General features: G+C 37.2%; 1 protein-coding gene across 5 annotated transcripts in view; it reads left to right on the forward strand.

Moving 5' to 3' along the window:
* CCSER2 (coiled-coil serine rich protein 2) overlaps window positions 1-17595 on the forward strand; it is a 61903-nt gene that overhangs the window by 38225 nt on the left and 6083 nt on the right. For 3 of the 5 annotated variants that reach the window (XM_030241007.2, XM_030241006.2, XM_030241008.2), the window contains 2 exons: window positions 333-419; window positions 1900-1998. In XM_030241007.2, the coding sequence (XP_030096867.2) occupies window positions 333-419; window positions 1900-1998 (186 nt within the window). Of the gene's footprint in view, window positions 1-332; window positions 420-1899; window positions 1999-10154; window positions 10240-17595 lie in introns of all 5 variants that reach the window. The other 2 variants (XM_030241009.2, XM_030241010.2) reach the window with 1 other exon arrangement.

Genomic DNA, 17595 nt, shown 5'->3' on the forward strand with positions numbered 1-17595 from the left:
AGAGGACTGTAGGTAGTGTTTGCTGACTTGGCCTTTTCATCTGTGTAATGTCACTTGTTTGCACAATAGATGAGTTACTGCTTCAAAAATGCAGCTGGTCTACTTACCCTGGAAATTTAGTGGGTCAGCTGAATTTGTCCTCTTATGGGGACTTTCAGTCAAGTTTCTTCACTCTTTAAGCTGTGTGCCTGCAGCCCCTCTCTCTGTGTGAATAGGAGGAGTAAAGCATGTGCTGTGTCACTGCCATCCCTCCAGGCATGTCTGATCTCATGTCCTGTAGAGGTGTTCCTTAGATCATGCTGTCCTTACACAAAACCACTGTTCTGTTGCAGATGGATGATCTGCTGAACGAGATCAGGCAGCTTAAAGATGAGCTGAGGAAAAAGGATGAAACAATCAACCAACTAGAGCAGCAGCTTGTAAGTATAATCTAAAATGTTTAGCAAACTCCCAGGTGTGCACTGCAGAGTGCAACTTCAATAGGCAGTACTGATGAAGGCTTTAAGAGACCTCAGACAGCTATTTTTTTCCCCTGCAGTTTTGCTGTAATAAAGGTACGTTTGGGTTCCCAGTTGTGCTCCTGGGATCTTTATTTCCATAATCTGTCATGCTTTTGTGTAGCACTAAGCAAGGATGTTTATAATGCTGTTGAAAGTATTTAATTTCAAAAGAGTTTTGAACATAAAATTCTAGAACCTGCTCAGAAAAAAACAGTGAGGAAAAGATAAGGCTACACTTACAGTATTTTAAAAATGGATGAGGATTGGGCCAATCATTCTGCTTAAAGTTTTTATTATTGTTGTTTTTTCTCCCTCTCCTTTCCTCTAGTGTCCATTATTGTAATAAAGAATTACATCATGAAATTTGAAGCTGAGCAAAGTAGTATTCTAAGTTGATTGTTTTTATAGGAAACAATACAAAACAAGTTGAATATTCAGATTACATCTGCCTACTAGGAACAAGTTATGAGTCACTTCATCATAAATAAAGTTCAGGGAAGCACAAAGCCTCAAGCAAAAGTCACATGTGCCTTTAACCTTTTTGCTCTTGTTCTGAGTTTGGATTTGCCATGCATATCTTTGCATTTGGTTTTGCTAAATTCACCTGCTGTGACAATTCTTGTAAAACAGCCCCAGATTTTCAAGCCACAGCACGATCCTACAGGCAGGGTAGGAGAGATGCCAAGAGGTGCACACCACACATGTTTGTCGTAGCTGGAGACAGTACCTGTATGACCATAATCTCTAATGAAATGTTAAACATGTGCTTTTGTAGGTGTGTGCATTAAAACTGAGCTGTGGCCTTCATCCTCCTCCTCTCTGGCTTGGGAACGTTCCCTCTAAAACAAAACTGAAAGATGAAGATTTGGCCTTTGCTCTGCTGTTTAAACAGCAGAATCCCAGATCACAGAATACCAAACCAAATTACTTTGTTAGCATTTAGCAGTAAGTGTTGGCTTTTGGGTACACTTGGTCTCCCTCTTAACAATCAGCCAAAATTCCTTGAAGGAAGTTTCTCTTTCCCTGCTCAGTCATGTACCTGATTGCTGGAGTAACCTGTAACTGCTCCAGCTGAGGAACTCTGCTGTAAAGATGGTTAAAACTTACATTTGTAATGACTGAAAGATGACTTGAAGAACTCAGTGGTTCACAAATTTAAGTTGAAAAACTCTTTCCAAAAGTCAGTATTTATTTTGGATTACTTCTCAGTATCCTTTGGGAAAAGCAGCAGTTGTGCAGCACTGTGAATAGTGGTTTCTACAGTTTAATCATATCGTGGTCTACAGTCAAGTCATGCTTGATGTTTGAACACTGGGCCTTGACTGTACTTTTCAACAGGCTCACTTGGTTAATTTCTAACTAATTCTTGTTTGTTTTTCTCTTTTTGGGGGTGATTAAGGCCACTAGATGTAACTGCCAGAAGGACAGTCAAAAGCCTCCAGGGGCAGTGCGCGCACGTGCCGATAAATTCACTCAAACCTCCTGGAGGAGGAGTTCTGTGAGTAAAGTGGGCCCTTCATGCTCAAGTACCCATTTCTGCCTTTCACTCCCCACTTCTATAACCTTGGCTCTCACACAACTCAGCCCTGTTTAAGAGGTTCTGTACTGTGTGTGAGTAGTGTCCTTCCCCCTGTGCAACCCTTGCATTCTTGAGCAGCCCTGTAATGTAAACAAATATTGCAAACATTTATTTCAAAATAAATAATTAAACTCTATAAATTTCTCTTAAAATAATCACCTTTTACAGTATTTAATTTACAGTCAATTCAAGTCAATCCCATATATCTAGTCGTACTTAAGAGATTTTCCTATACCCTGACTTCAAGGTATCTCTTTGGGTATTTTCCTGGTCAAATTTTCATTGTTGATGTTTTCATATTTGTTGAGGAAAAAAAAGCATTCTATGTGTATGTATTCTAAGTTTCAGTGCATAAGTGTAGAAGCAAAATTTAATATTGTTTATTTTTTTATAATTCATTTTAATAACTTGAATAATTAAAAAAATAATTGTGTGAAAATCACTTTGACAAAAGACATCTTCATTCTCATATGTTGTTGCATGGATCACATTTGTTTTCACTATGTAAAATTTACAAACTTCATAAAACACCAATAGAATTTTTAAGATGGGGGAGGGACAACATATTTGATGTTCTATACTAAGAAGAAATTACCTTTGCTGAACAAATTTTTGTTAGTCACCAGCAAATAGCATTTGGATCTTGAAGCTACTGCTGTAGCTAGAAAACCTAGGACATTTTATTAAAAGGTTAAAAATGGGTTTGATTTTTTTTGTTTCTTTGTTTTTATCCTGCCTTGAGTTACTTGAGTAAACTTGTAATAAAGATTCATTACCCCTGTTTTCCTTCTAAAATTGCTGTTTTAAGTATATAGCACTATAGGGCAGAAGCACCACCATGCTGTGTGTTCACCATTTACTGGCAAACAGCCTTACCCATGTTTTCCAACCTCCTTCTTTCTGTCATAAGAGGCTGTCAAAAGTAGCTTTTAAGTAGTTTTTGGTTTGCTTTGACACCTTTGCTCCCCCATGTACATGTAACCTCTTGGTTCATCCCATGTGTTTCTTCTCTTACTAAGCCCCTTGCGTAGTTTCTTTTTCCCAATTTAATTTCATGTGTGTGCTGTTCCTGGGATGTGTTTGTACATTGATACTGTAGTCGCTATTGTTTCCATCTTCCTTTTTTTCTAGCTCATTTTTCACATGGTTTCAGAGTCAAGATGAATAGTCATGAAAAGTTAGTTGCTAACCATAGGAGTTTTAGTTTGTGCAACTTGTAGTGTTACTTGATAAGACAAAGATACCGGAGAAGATGGGGAATTTAAGTTGCTGTCTCAAGCACAAGGAGTTACTCATCACAATTGTCTGGTTTGGGTCAGGTTGGCCAGTATATTTTTTTCAAGTTATATGGTAGTTTTGTTCAAAAAGACTTTTTTTTTTTTTGTCAGGAGGAAGTTTGGGTTAAGGGACAGTATCTTTAAGAAGAGCTAAAGGAGCCTCTGCTGTATTCATGGTTGGGTGTGTGGATATATGTATATGATACCCATACATATTTCTAGGCATATGATCATTGCATGCACAATCCAGACATCTTGGTATTTTTATCCATGTGCAAGGTTAGTCATGAAATTGATAAAGGACTTAGGAAAATTCATGAAGTGTTAACAAATTTTGCAACTATGCTGCTTTTCAGGACCTTTTAATAGCTGGGAGGTTTTGGGCAGAATATTTTGGGCATGTTTTTTGGTTTTTTCAATGCCTTCATGTGCATATTTGTAAGTTACAGCCTTTCTCTCAGCCAACAGAAACAAGAACTCTGTAATGTGGGATTTCTCCAAGGAGGACAGTGGTCTGGCTGGTGCAGCCAAATTTCAGTTCTAATGGTCAGACCTCAACTTTCTGGTTTCATGCTTCCTCTGCTAACATGCATTTGGATGCTTCCTTAATAGACATATAAATGTATAAAATAATTTTTGATCTGGAACCTAATAGCAAAAAAGTCTCTTGCAATAGAAAGGAGCCACAATCAGCTCTTATTTTCTTGAGGTAAGAGTACAATAAATAGAAGGAGACACCTAAGTAAAGTGTATTTTCACTACTCAAATCCCAAAAATCTCTTAAAGAAATTCTTGTGCTTTATTAACATTCCTGTTCAGTTTAGTTTAATGGTCTAAGAATGAAGACTAAGAAAAATCATCTTTCTTAGTGCTATATGCAGTATAAGTCTTGAAATATTGCTAGTGTTTATGAAATTACCAGGTTTTTATGTAGATTAGCTTTTTTTTATATAGACTAGCTTTTTTTATTTTTTACCAATAGTAATTGAAGCCATGGCTGTGACAGTGTGGCTTCTTTGAGGCATCTTAGCTTTTTGCTTTTTTGAGCTTATTAATTGTTTTCAATTTTGACAAATATTTAACTACATCAGTTTTTCTTATTAGTGCTGACCTGCCAGTCATCTTAAGTTATGGTGGATATTGGGTACTTCAGGTATCAAAATTTTAAAAATTATTGTGACTGTGTATAAATTCTATATATTCTATACAAATCAGAACTGATACAATGTGTTTGTACTCTGAGGAGTTTTGACTAGTCTGGGAACACAGTGAATTAGTGTTCCAAGGAATACTTTAAATGCTTACTGAAACATGGCTAACAAACATTGTTAATGTAGCGTGTCATAAAGAATAGATGCTAATAAACTAGGAAACAGTGAGAGTGGAAAGCAGCTATTTCAGTTAGGAGTTTTGGACCAGATTAATTGCAGCAATTCATCTGGCCATTTGAAATAGCTGGTATTTCTAATCACTTCATGGTTGTGACACTAAATAAATAAATGAATATCATTAAACATATAAATTTTTAAATGTCGTGTTCACATAGTTTCTTTGTTATGAAATTCTTCTAGAAAATGGCCCATTCTGATGTGATTATAAACTTGTCTGGTGTTCTCTTCAGGGACCACAGCTTTTCCAAGTACTTTCAGGTTTTTTCATATTTATAGGTAAATACGTGCATAAGTGGAGGTTGTATAACTTAATCCTTGGAGCTTAGTGCTCACATAATACAAACTAGGGTCTGGAAAGAAATGCTTGGGAAACTTGGCTTCCTACTGTGTCTCTGACATGGTATTTCTTGTAAGTGTCCTGGCAGAATGTGCAAAATTTAGGTAACTTCTAGGTTAGGTTTGTGTTTTATTCTTGGTTAGCCATCCTTGGGATAAAGGCTTGTAAAAATATTTGCTGGCAGGATAGACCATGACATTTCTGAAAGGATCTTTTACACATCTCTTATACAGAATTCATTCCAGTTAATGTGTCTTATGATTTTACTATCATGGAAGAAAACAGCCAAACCCTAGAAGAAAATAAAAATTAGCTGAAGAAATGATTGTTAATGGACAAATTACAAGAAAGAAAAATGTGAACATCTGTTGCCACACTTGCAGGATTGTTTCTCTAATAGTAAATACTGATGTTTAAGACTTTGAGGGTAAAGGGGTTAGAAGTCGAGTTTTTGTGGATAAATCTTTTGGTTTCTTGGGCTAGAAAGGATGTTGGCAGATGCTGAGAAGTAAATGACAAGCAAGCAAACTGGAAAGCCCTGAATTTTTTCCAAGATACCTGCAAAAGATTCTGGCCTGTGAGGACCAGTTCCTCCTAATTGCTGGTTGCTCTTCCACTCCCTGCAAGAGTAGATAGTGTGTACAGTAAAAGCTGGGTATTTCCCCTTGGTATGAGCTCACAGTGGTGAGATGAGCTTTGATGTCTAAATTTGCATACAAGTTCATTCTTGTCTCTGCTGAAATGACAACAGAACCTCTCACTTTGCATGGGAGCGTGCATGGTCTTGTTCTGTGCTCCATCTTTTCTCTACTTTTGCACTGAGATATTCCTTGCCTTTGTTTTGAATTTTGTTCCACTTTGTCATTCCAAAGCTTTCCATGTCAATTGTTTTGATGAACCTTTGTAATCCTTTTTGTTGAATCCTTTGTAATCTGTTTTTGTGTATTGTTGGCCTTCTGGTTTTAGTATCTTCCTTCTTCTTAGCCTTAAACGTCCTGTATGTGTCAGCTTCACACCCATTAATTTAAGCTTGCAGCTTTTGAGATCCAGTCACTCTGTGTTCATCTTCACAGCCAGCCTTTGTTTCTGTCACTGTCCAATGCTCTGCTGTTTGCTTCATGTTCTTATACATGTACTTGGTGAAACAAAACCATAGCTGGACTAGGTGGTTATATTGTGCACCTGTCTCTTGTGCTGTGACTGTGCATGACATGTAGGGACTACAGAGAAGAGAGGTCCTTGGACCTTTCACAAGCAATTCTTGTTGGTTTTGTGTAAACCAGCACATAAAACTGGGTTGGTGAAGTTTTTCATCTGAGTACTTTCAGAAAGAGTATTGCATGTCAGAACTGCTTATTCACGATCTCTTTCTGGGTGCTAGGCCAGTAAGAGAAGACTGCTGCAAAAACATGTTTGCCTCAGTAGTGAAAATGTCATTCTAGATTTGTTTATGATGTGGAGCTCTGAGTGTGTATGAGACAACTGGCAGCGTTTGGTGAGAGGCAGCAAAAATCACCTCCTCATTGAAGTGCTCAGAGGCTCCAGTTGTAAGGATTAAAAAAAGGATCTTTGCTGTATTTGTATTTGTTTCTGCAGCAGAAAAGACTTTTTAAAGCAGTAGCAGTTTTGCATGTTGGTGTATCCTTGGGAAAAGAACTGGAGTATCTAGCAGTTGGGCTAAAATGACTGTGTGGCAATAGCTTAGAAATATTTCGCTTCTCCTTTTCTGGAAGAAGCAGTTGCTTTTGTTCATGTGATTTCTTATTCTAAGCTTGAAGTTTGCTCATAACTAGCAATGGAAACCTCTGGCCTTAGTCTTCATAGTAGCATTTAGAAGAAGAAACAGCCACCAGGTTTTCCCAGTGCAGTTAGAGTCAGAACTTCATAAAGCATTTAATACAACATAAAACAATAGTATAATTCATCAGGATCTCAGAAGAACATTTGTCCTTCTGGTTTATAGTCTGCTCTATCTCAGCTACTCTTATTTTTCCACTCCTGAATCTCATGTTGTTTTAAAGTTCTGATTCACTTCTCTTTGGGGATGCCTTTGCTATTTCACAAATCCAGTGTCTGGAAAATAAGAGGAATGGGATTTAAGAGTAGTGGCTGGATGCACATAATAGCTGTGGGGAGGGACTGTTCAAACTGCTGTCTAACATTAAAGTCTTAGAGGAAAAGGTTGGTTCAGAATCCAGAAGAATCCCATCAGATATTTTTGTTTGGGTTTGTTTTTTTTAATAGGGGTTGGAGGTAAGTCATGTTCTGATCTTTCAATTCTAGAATTCCTTGCTTATAAGTTTTATCGACATTGTAATAAATCAGTGGTGATTCAGGTTTTTCTTCTTTCTTAGTTTTAGTAGGAAACTGCCACATTATCTGTGCATTTTGAATATGTAGTATCATCTGAGGAGATGTGGTTTTTAGTGTGTTTCTTTTTCCCTCCTCTTTCGATTTCTTGGGAACCTTAGTGCACATTTGAGTAATAGGAGATGAATATGAGTGGATGTTTAAAGCAGAAAGCTTGGTAAATTTGCTGGAATTTTGTGCAGTAATTACTATTAAAAGAAAATTAATCTTTTTGTAGGCCAGCATATTTGCAGATACTTAAATTTTAATGTCTATATCAATGGGATTACTAAATTCTTTATAATTCTTATAATCAGTTTAAGTCATAACACTCATCTTAATACATTCCCAGTGCTGTATCTGCTGAGTCTTACTTTTTCAATTGATGTTGATTTTATTACCTTATTTGTTGTACAATTGAACAACCCTGGTTTGGGGTATTTTTAGAAAAAAAAATTATTCATTTATTACAAAAAAAGAAATCCAGCATTTATTTGAAACTTACCTATATGGAACAATTTCAACTGCAGCATTTGGGAGAAGGGGATTAAAAAAAGCCTGGAGACCAGTTCAGTTCAGCTGGCAAAAGATTCAAGGAAGTTACTTGCACTTTCTTCATTTGCCTCTCTAGTCAGAGCAATGATGAAGTAGCATGAAGAATTATTGAGATGACTGTACTTATGCAGGGCTTTGAAGTGCTAATAGGGGTGCTTAAAAATTTCTGGAACGTATCAAGACATGTAAATATTTCATTGCCTTTACAATAGTGTCTTAACTGTTATGTAGCTCAGAAAGCTTGTGCTTCTTTTAATCTGTTTTCAGAGAGTAAAAGGGGGAGGATATAAAATTTTCACCTCCCTTCTTAATGTGTTAAGGATTTCAAAGAAAAAAGACCATCGCCAACTTAGATGAGTCTCTGCAAAATCAGACTTGTGCCTGATGATAATGTGCTTTCTGCTATGTGGAGATTCTGTTATATTTAGGGAATGGAAAGAGTTTTTCTTGGTGTTCCATTACCCTGGCACAATTTTGGATGAAGTGTGACCAAACCTGTAAAACATAGTGTTCTTTTGTACAGTGCTATCAAAATCCAGAGTGTTTGATTATTTTCTCATCACTCACTGAGTGATAATTTATGGGACTATTTATGTATTTAATATATGTACCTATTCAGCTGATGTAGCAGATTTATTTTGTCACATTGCTTGACTGAAGCTAGTACTGTTCCAAGTACTTTCATGCAGCAGTCTAAAAATTGTGATCTTAATGACTGCTGATGGAGGACTGTAAGAACCCATTAGGTAATCAATACCTCCATCTAGAGAAAATCAGACTGAATAACTTGTTTCATTTTTCCCCTTAGATTTTGCTGCAATAATTGTTTTATCTCAGCTTCTGAAGAACAATAGAGGAGTCTTGTCAGACTTTTTTAAAATTTCCTGTTCTAGAAGAAAAGTGTTCTGACTAGCAGATTCTAAGACTTGGTTAAATGCATGTTAAGACTTGGTTAAATGCAGTCTTGAAACCTGGAATAGTGCTGGATAAAATCTGATTAGGTAAGGATAACTGGAAGATCAGGGAGGTTTTTAAAACTCTCCTAAGACAAATAAAAGCATAATATTTTTTATAGAAATAATGTGATGTTTAATATTGTTTTAAAAGAAGAATGGAAATCAAATACTTTATTATTTCTCCAGCTGAGGCAGTATGGTCCACAGAAGAAAATCTGGAGGCAGGGGCAAACTGGGTTCCTGTTTTCTGTGATGTGGGTGCTGTTCAGATACCTTCAGCCTGCTTGCTCACAGAGTAGCCACAGTTAGTTGCTGTTGGTCAGGAGGCAGTGGGGGGGGTCATTGTTTTAGTACCAGTGTTCCGGGACTTAGAAAATCAGTTTTCAGCTGCCTAAATAGCAAAAGGATTATAAATACTTAAACCTGCCCTGCTGAAATAGGAAATCAGGAGTGTATTTTTTAAGAGGGTAATTGCAGCTTGGATTTGCAGAGGTAAGGATGTGAGAAAAAGGAAAAGTAATAAGAAAATTACTTTTTCTTCTTTTGAGAACGTAGCAACCACACTGTGTCACACTTTTGGTGATTTGAGAGCTCTGACAGGCAAAGCCTGCGCTGCATGGGTCTGCACAGTTCCCTCATCCTTTCATGGAAGACTCAAGCTCCAAGAGCAAGGTGCAAGGAAAAGAGCTCTATGTCAGCTCTTCTCTTCCACAATAAATAATACAGATCAAATTGGAGTAAAGTGGTCTCTAAAGCATCAGGACTTGCTGGAAAATTTGCTTCTATACATTAAAAATTTTTGTTGAAAACTGAAGTTGACTGGTTTTTCAGGTAGATTAGAACTGAGCAAGGTAATACTTGGTGAGACATTTCTAAAATACTTTTGAAAGTTGTATAAATACAATTTTATCATGTATTTTGAATCACGAAAAGCTCAGTTTCAGTACTCTTCCCCTAAAACGCACTAGGACAGAAATGTGTGCTTATATATTGAAAAAAACTTGGAGGTATTTTGTACGATTTCTAACTAGTTTAGGACGTCTGGGCTCTGGTAGTGTGTAACATTTGCTTTTGTAAATTAGAACCCCTGGAAATATAACGATACCTTTCTGGGGAAAAAAAAGTAAAAGAATGGTGTGGCTTTTTGGTGTCTTGTTTTTCCCTGTTCTCTTTTTTTATTATACTTCTCCCCCTCTCTCTTTCTGCACAGGGTGGGTATTCTGCTCCCTCCTTCTCTCCCTGGCAGGGCTCATTCCAGGGCATCCCTCGGAGTGTTCCACCGCACCGCAGACAGAGTGAGTCTGTACCTCTCACTCATCTCCCTCACCGTGTTCCAGTAGCAGCTTCCCCTTTGCACGCACCGTTCATCTCGTAGTCTCCTCCTCTCTCAGGCAGATCTCCAGGCATACACCATAGTCTGTGCCTAACAAAGCGCTTCCTCCGGCCAGCCTACCAGCAGCTACGACTTCTAGCTTTATAACAGTCATTAAATGCCAATAGACCTCAGCAGTTCTTCAGGCAAACCCGAGTAGGCCCTTGTTTCCAGTCTTGTCTTAACATCAGTCTTGCTTGCTGCATTTCCCTGTTTTCCATGGCTGTGATGCACTCTCCTGTCCGTGTGTGTGTTCTGTTTGCTCACGCGCATCTGTGGGAGCGTTCTCGTCAACACGTCGTGGTTGTACAGAAAAGTGTTGGTGGGAAAGTGTCACTTGCATTGTCTGTCACAAAAAGTTTTAACTTTTCAGAATGGCTTCCCTCAAACTAATTATTTCCCCCCCCCCACCTCTCCGTATTTGTTGTGAAAAGGCTTCTCTTACATTGAAGTGGCTGTTGCACAACTTGCATGATTTATTAACGTTCCTTATGTGCTAGCTACAATGTGGGCTGATATAAGATGCATTTGTTCACTTGGCTTGGATCTGCAAAACAAAAGACAATTGCTGATTTTAAAACTGTATGCTTACGTAGACATAGAGAAATGGTAAGTCTTATTTTGTGCTTTGGTATTGCATTTTGAACAGATAAGTGTTTGAAGAAATATAACTACTTCATAACGCTAAAGTTATATTTTTTAAATGTACTGTAATTTGCAAATTACAGTGTTTGCCTAGCAAAGCTCAAGAGTGTATTTGGACAAGAAATAAAGGCAAAGTAAAATTATGGAAACAAAGTAAGATTTGCAGGGCCAATGCAGATCTGAAGAGTAAGCTGCACCTTGGAGAACTAAGCTTACATATATTTCACACTGCAATAATCTTTACTTATATCGATCACCAGGAAGAAAATCTAATATTCTGTAAACTGTGCTTCAGATACTCTCTTGACGCTTCTGTGACAATGTTCATGTAAACAACTCATCAGGAATGCACAGCCTGTTTCATGGGCTTTTCTCTGTGCAATAAGGGATGTGCTTCATTTTTCTGTGGTGTTTGATGTGAGACTCTGTGTGTGTAATGAACATACAACCCCAAAATCTGATGATTGTGCCTTCTGTTGCTGAGTGGAGGGGCCAGCAGTAGCACAGCCTGGGTGATTCACTGTCCTGTCAACAGAGACTGACTTCAAGGAGATCAGTTTTAGACCAGAGGATCATATAAATGTTATGGTTTTGGGACTTGGAGACTGACTGGAGAGTCAGAATGGGAGGATGGTGTCCCAGCTGCCCCATGAGCCTCTGGTGTCACATCATTCACAGTGGCTGCTTAGCTGAAGAAGAAAACTTTTGCTTGCTAATCTTGCTGGTTTTCTGAGCCTCCACCTCATCCCTCACTAACAAGTGTGGTCTCTTATTTGGGATTCCCTAGTAACCTTTAATTATTAAAGCAGGTTGGATTTTTTAGTATGCATCTTATATATTGCATCCAATGAATTGCTAGTAAAGGAAGCAATGTAAATGAAGATGGGCCCTTGACTAGTTAACCAAATAACTAATGTATTGTTTAGGAAAGTAAGTTTCCACTGGTGGAGTGTTCTTAGCTTTTTTCTTAAAGCCTTAGGTTTACTCCATAGAGCAACACTAGGAATAAAGATAAATTAGGAAGTTCCTTAGACATTTTTAATGAAATTCTTGAAAAGTCAATGATTTATCACTGTGTAAACAGTTCTGTAAAGTAAAACATTACTGGAAAAATCACTAATTCTTTCCTTCTATCCCACTTGGTTCAGTTTCAGTGTTCAGTGTTCTGGTATGAAATACCAAATATGGGGTTTTAAGACAAATGCTGAGCTGAGCATCACCACTGAGTGTAGGACACCAATGAAACACCAATATCCGTGTTCTTTTGCACTAATACAGAGATGATGATGGAAACATGAAGTGTAGTCTCAGGTTTTGTCTGGTTGTTTTCAGTATAGACTTGGAAGTCAAGCACTTCTGGATCCTGAAACTAAATACCATCTCTGCATTTGAATTCTGTAGGTTTCTTCACTGTGCTGTTGATAGCTGATGTATACATAGATCACTTACAGGCACTGTAGATTATGAAGCTGTAAATCTGTAAACTGTTCATATTACAGTGTGTAAACAACTAAAAATAATTTCCCTCCTGCTGTACAGGACAGGAAATATATCCCTGCTAGGTAATATTACACTAGTGTAGGTTTATGGCTCTCTCTAAGCACCAGTCACAATGTGAGCTCACTTGCTGCTGAGCTTGCCTTAACATATCACTGCACTGCAACACACTTCAGCATTGGATGTATGTTTTCCACTTTTAATGACAATTAATTTTTAATACTTCCACATTTATTAATTTCAGGTTTTTTCACCAGCCTTGGCAACAATTCAGCAGTTTGCATTTCATAAACACTTTGATAAATTAATTAATTTTGTCATTTCAGGAATAAAAACCAAATAATTTTGTTCCTGTAATTCCCACATGTCTTGAACTAAACTCCTGTGTAAAAGTCATTTATTTTTCTTTTGATCGTGGGATATATTTTGATGACATCTCAAACTTTGTTCAATGCAGTTAAACCCTGTCAGTTTGTGTTCTGGAAATGAACCAGTTATGTGGCTCTAGAAATAAAGGTTTAGAGTACACATTGCTAAGGAAGCAATCATGAGTTTGTGTTGTAATACAAGAATATTACAGCACCTTCTCTAGGCCCCTTACCCCAAGTGCTTCTCCACACAGAAATGCTGATCAAAACCACTTTGTTATTCAAGAATTGCAGTTGTTGCATTTCCACTTAACTGTGCACGTCCTCAAAGAAGTATTTAGACTTTTTGTGTGTAAGTATTACAGAGATAATCTAAGCAATGCTAGCAGATGACACACAGCTTGTTATCACCAGGAAGAAAGCTGCTCTATGTCCAGTGACTAAATCAGATCCAGGCTGAGCTTTTAAACAAAGTCACATTGCTGAAATGTTTCCAACGCTCTATGGACCGCCACAGCTTTGTAGGGTGTACAGAGTTTTGTGGTAGCAGAAACAAGTTGCTCCAGAGCATTAGCTGGGAATTTTTGTGACAAATTATTAAAATCATCATGGAATCATTATATTACTGCCTTTTTTATGTAATTATTTTTGCTCCAAGAGTGTTCGGCTATATGAAGAAGAGTTATTTAGGAAAAACTCCTTTTCTCCCAACTTAAGTACTTGCAGAGACAACTACAAGAGAAAGGACTCTTGTACCAAAATCAATTAATGTTTGCAAAAAAACCCCTTGATTTTGTATATGGTCATACTTATCTGCTTGCTGCATGTATATCCATATTTGTGGATGAAATACCTGCTTTGATGTAGTTATATATTACTTGAAGTAATTTTTCTTTTTAAAAATAAAATTTTCCAAGTTGGGATTTCTGTACAGACTATGCAGAAAAAATAATAATGCTTTGCCACATTACCAGTTATTTTACTAGCCTCATGACTGTGGTGAATGATGCTTAAAAAAATACAGTTGTGTTGTGTTTTTATTTGAAGTCATTCTCCATACTGCAGAATCCTATATTTTAATGCTGAAATATGGATATAATACAGCTAGATCAAAGGGAAAAAAGAAAAAAAAAAGTTGAAAAATTAGGTATTAAAGAAGGTATTACCATGCTACAGACTTAAGGTGTGAAATGATGATGTTTTCCAGAGGTGGAAAATGAGGGCTGTCTGGTCCAGCCTTTCAGCAGGGCTGTGTCTGCACAGGCCATGGTTTGAAATGACAGCTTATCCTGTGAGAGGAGGGATGCCAGAACTAATGAGGAAATGAAAGAATTATATAGCAGAGTTTGTGATCCTTCCCTTCTAACCCTTTCCAAAAAGAAGCTGTGGTAGTCTCCTCCAACTTGTGAGTTGATAGGAAGATTGAGTTATGAAAAATGAGGGCAGTATGATCCAAGGATGGAATGCTGTGCCGTTAATGACCTTGCTGTTCAGGGTTAGATATTCAACATGCATATGCATGGATGCAGAGATTTATCTTTTATACAGTTTTAATAAGACACACAAATTCTAGTTGCAGTATTTGGAGTATAAGAGATTAACTGCTGAAAACCTTGAAGTTGTAAGAGCAAAGGTATTCCATGCAGGTCTTGCTGTAAATGTTTTTGTACTGAATTACTTAAATACTGTTGCTTCCTTTGTTTCTTGAAGGAGGATTAAAAACCAATGGGGGACACGGTAATTGCAATTGAAATGGTGAAAAGTTGCAGTTTGTCATGGCAATTGCTCATTGTTTTGTCTTAGTCCTCTGACACCATTGTCCTTGTCTTTTTCTTGTCTCTGCTTTCCATTATGCCATTGGCAAGGAGTTGAGAAGTTAGTCCATTACTTCTGTGATAAAGCGTGGTACAGTACAACTTCAGATTTATTCCCATCTCCCCCTCACGCATTTTCACTGTTGGGTTTTTTCTTTGCCCTGTGCATGATGCATGTCTGTGGGAGATGTGCATGCAGTCCTCAGATTTTCCATTGCATTGCTTCCCTCCTTCCTCAAGACACTGCAGGGAGAAAATTATTTCTTTCTACAGAGTTGTAAAGGGAATCGAGATGGGGATCAAGAAAACCAAAGCAAAACTGAAGGGAATTTTCAGCTAATGAATGAATATCATGGTCATAACCACATTTTTAACTTCTTTAATAGTCCATTTAACTTCTTTAACAGTACAACATGATGTTTCAGTTTTCCAGCACAAAGCTAATACAACCTCAGTAGTTTGATAACTGTACAATACTGGTAATCCTTGCCGTGGATGTCATCTTTCTCTGGATGACATAACAGCCCAATTTACTTGAGAGAAATAATAAAAAAATCTCTTAGGGTAATGAAGTAGGGAGTGAAAATCTTTATTTCTTGAGTAATTTTTGATTAGTACATCAGTATTTGGAAGGCTTTGAAACTCTAGCTGGTACAGAAAAATCACTTTCTTAGTGCAGAAAAGAGCATGTGCACAAAGCACTTTGTCAAGTGTACTTTCAGTTTGAGGAGGACTGAGTGTCTTCAGTTCCATTGTACTTGAAATGTTTGAGTCCAACTTTGCATTTTAGGAACGTCCCAAAGGAGTGCAGGTGTTTGTCTATCTGCACGTTTTCTTCACGGGACATAAGTAGAAGTCCGGGTAGCGTAGCAGTCAATTCCAAATCATGGTGTGTCCCACCCCAGAAATATTACCAGAAGTGCACTCAAAACAATGCAGATGAAATTCTATTTTAGCACTTGTGTGAAATAAAATACCGTGGAAGGCCGAATGCTTCTTTATCTATTTCTCCTCCTTCGTGTGATGGAATTCACCGAGTACTTCAGTTCTTCAGCTGGCTTATTGTTTTTACCGATAACATGGTCAGAACTTCAAAGAATTTCTTTGTAAAAGGAGAACTTGTATTTAGTACAAAGATGTGAGCTATGGGTGACAATAATGTCAGTGTTGGATACCTTGTGAAATGTTACGTGCATATTTTGCAAGTGGCATTTTGCTGCTTTTAGTGTCATTTTGAATGTTAATGCATGTAGATCTTTGATGATATCAAAATCTGCCATTGTGATAATTGAGCAGATCTTGAGTAGAAATACACAATTACAAAGCAGTACAGTATTTAAAACAAGAGGGCAAAGATGATACCAGAGCTTCAGTGTCCTCATAATTCTAAGCATGTAGCCATTTTTTACCTTAGTTTCACCAACTTTCTGGGTAATAAGCTGCCTAGACCTTTTAAGGTCATGAAGAATAATGAAGAAAACATGTATTTGGCTGTTTTTATATGTAAAATGCAAAATGGCCTGAAGGGAAGAGCTCAAATACTACCTAGCCTTTGTCAGAAGAATTCAAACTAGTGTTATTGAAACCTTGATGGCTTTGTTGTACTTCAAACGTGTTTGTGTTTAACTCAACTTTCCATACAAATTTAGGTTCTTCTGTACATTACCAATTTTTGAGTTTTGCTGATTAGTATTGCTAGAATTATTTGATATCAAGTCAAAATTTTTATTGATTAGATTTGATATTTACCTGTGGTTTTGAAGAGTAGCATTTAAAAACCTTTTCTAGCTCCTAAGGGAAAAAAATTTTCTGACAAATAATTTTTCCACATTTGACACAATACTGTTGGCTATAAATGTTTAAATCTTTTGTACTTCAAGTAGAATTAGAAAATAGGTTTTATTTGTTGTAGTATTTGCATAGGAATTGGGTGCATATTGGTTTGGTTTCTGCATTCATTAGCAGTTTTGGTTTTGCAGGTGAGATCTCAAATCTGTAAATCATTTTGGCTAACATCTGGCTGTCAGCTCCTAGACTGGAAGGGTAATAACTTCTGTAATAAACACTGGAAAATGGAAAAATATCTGGAGGACTAATTTTATTTAAGGTGTAATTCTCTCAGTGTATGCAATTACTCCTTGTGTTTAGCATGTCCTTCCTGTAGGATTGTATGGTTAAGAAGGATTTACAAAGTTAAGTTAGTTTTGGATGACATAAGGAATGTTTTTGTACTCATTTGACACCATTTTTGAGGCTTTCTTGCCTTTTTTAAAATCTTTTCCCTCTTTCCAAAACAACCATGTTCGGACTGCTCAGGATATTTGCCTTACATGTCTGTCAGTGATAGTGGATGTCACTGGTCCAGATTTTGCCCTTCCTTAAGAGATAACTGTTATATTCTAAAGGGAAAAACTGCTCATAAATAAAAAATAGACTGAGAAACCTTTATTTTCCTCTCATTAACCTTGATTTTTTTGTCTTGATGAGGAATTTTGAGGATTCAGTTTTCAGTAGTAATCCTGCCAGGGAAAAGATGAAAAGCCTAAAGAGTCCTGAGATGGGCTATGGCCCTAAATGTGTAACAGGAATCTGGCATGCACAGCAATCATTGTGTTCTTCCTGCTGATTTAAAGAAGAGCTAAAAAGACCAGACAAATAATGGATTTTCTCTTTAGAACTTTTGAATAATTCAGGAGAGAAACATTGCTTCTTTTTTGTTTATTCCATTTCACTAGTAAACAGAATGAGCCTGTGTACATGCAACCTGTCAGCTGGTAAGAATCCAGGTAGTTGAGTGATGGCTAGTTGGCAGGAGTTCAGTTCCCCTTCTTTGTAAAAAAAATGAGAAAAATAATCCAAACCTGCTAAAACTGTGGCTTAGGTTTTAATAGATTTTGGGGTTTGCCACAAATTGCAGAATTTTTAGTAGTGCTTTGAAGATCTGTATCTGAGTTG

This window comes from Serinus canaria, chromosome 6, assembly GCF_022539315.1.
Source record: "Serinus canaria isolate serCan28SL12 chromosome 6, serCan2020, whole genome shotgun sequence".
Lineage (NCBI taxonomy): Eukaryota > Metazoa > Chordata > Aves > Passeriformes > Fringillidae > Serinus > Serinus canaria.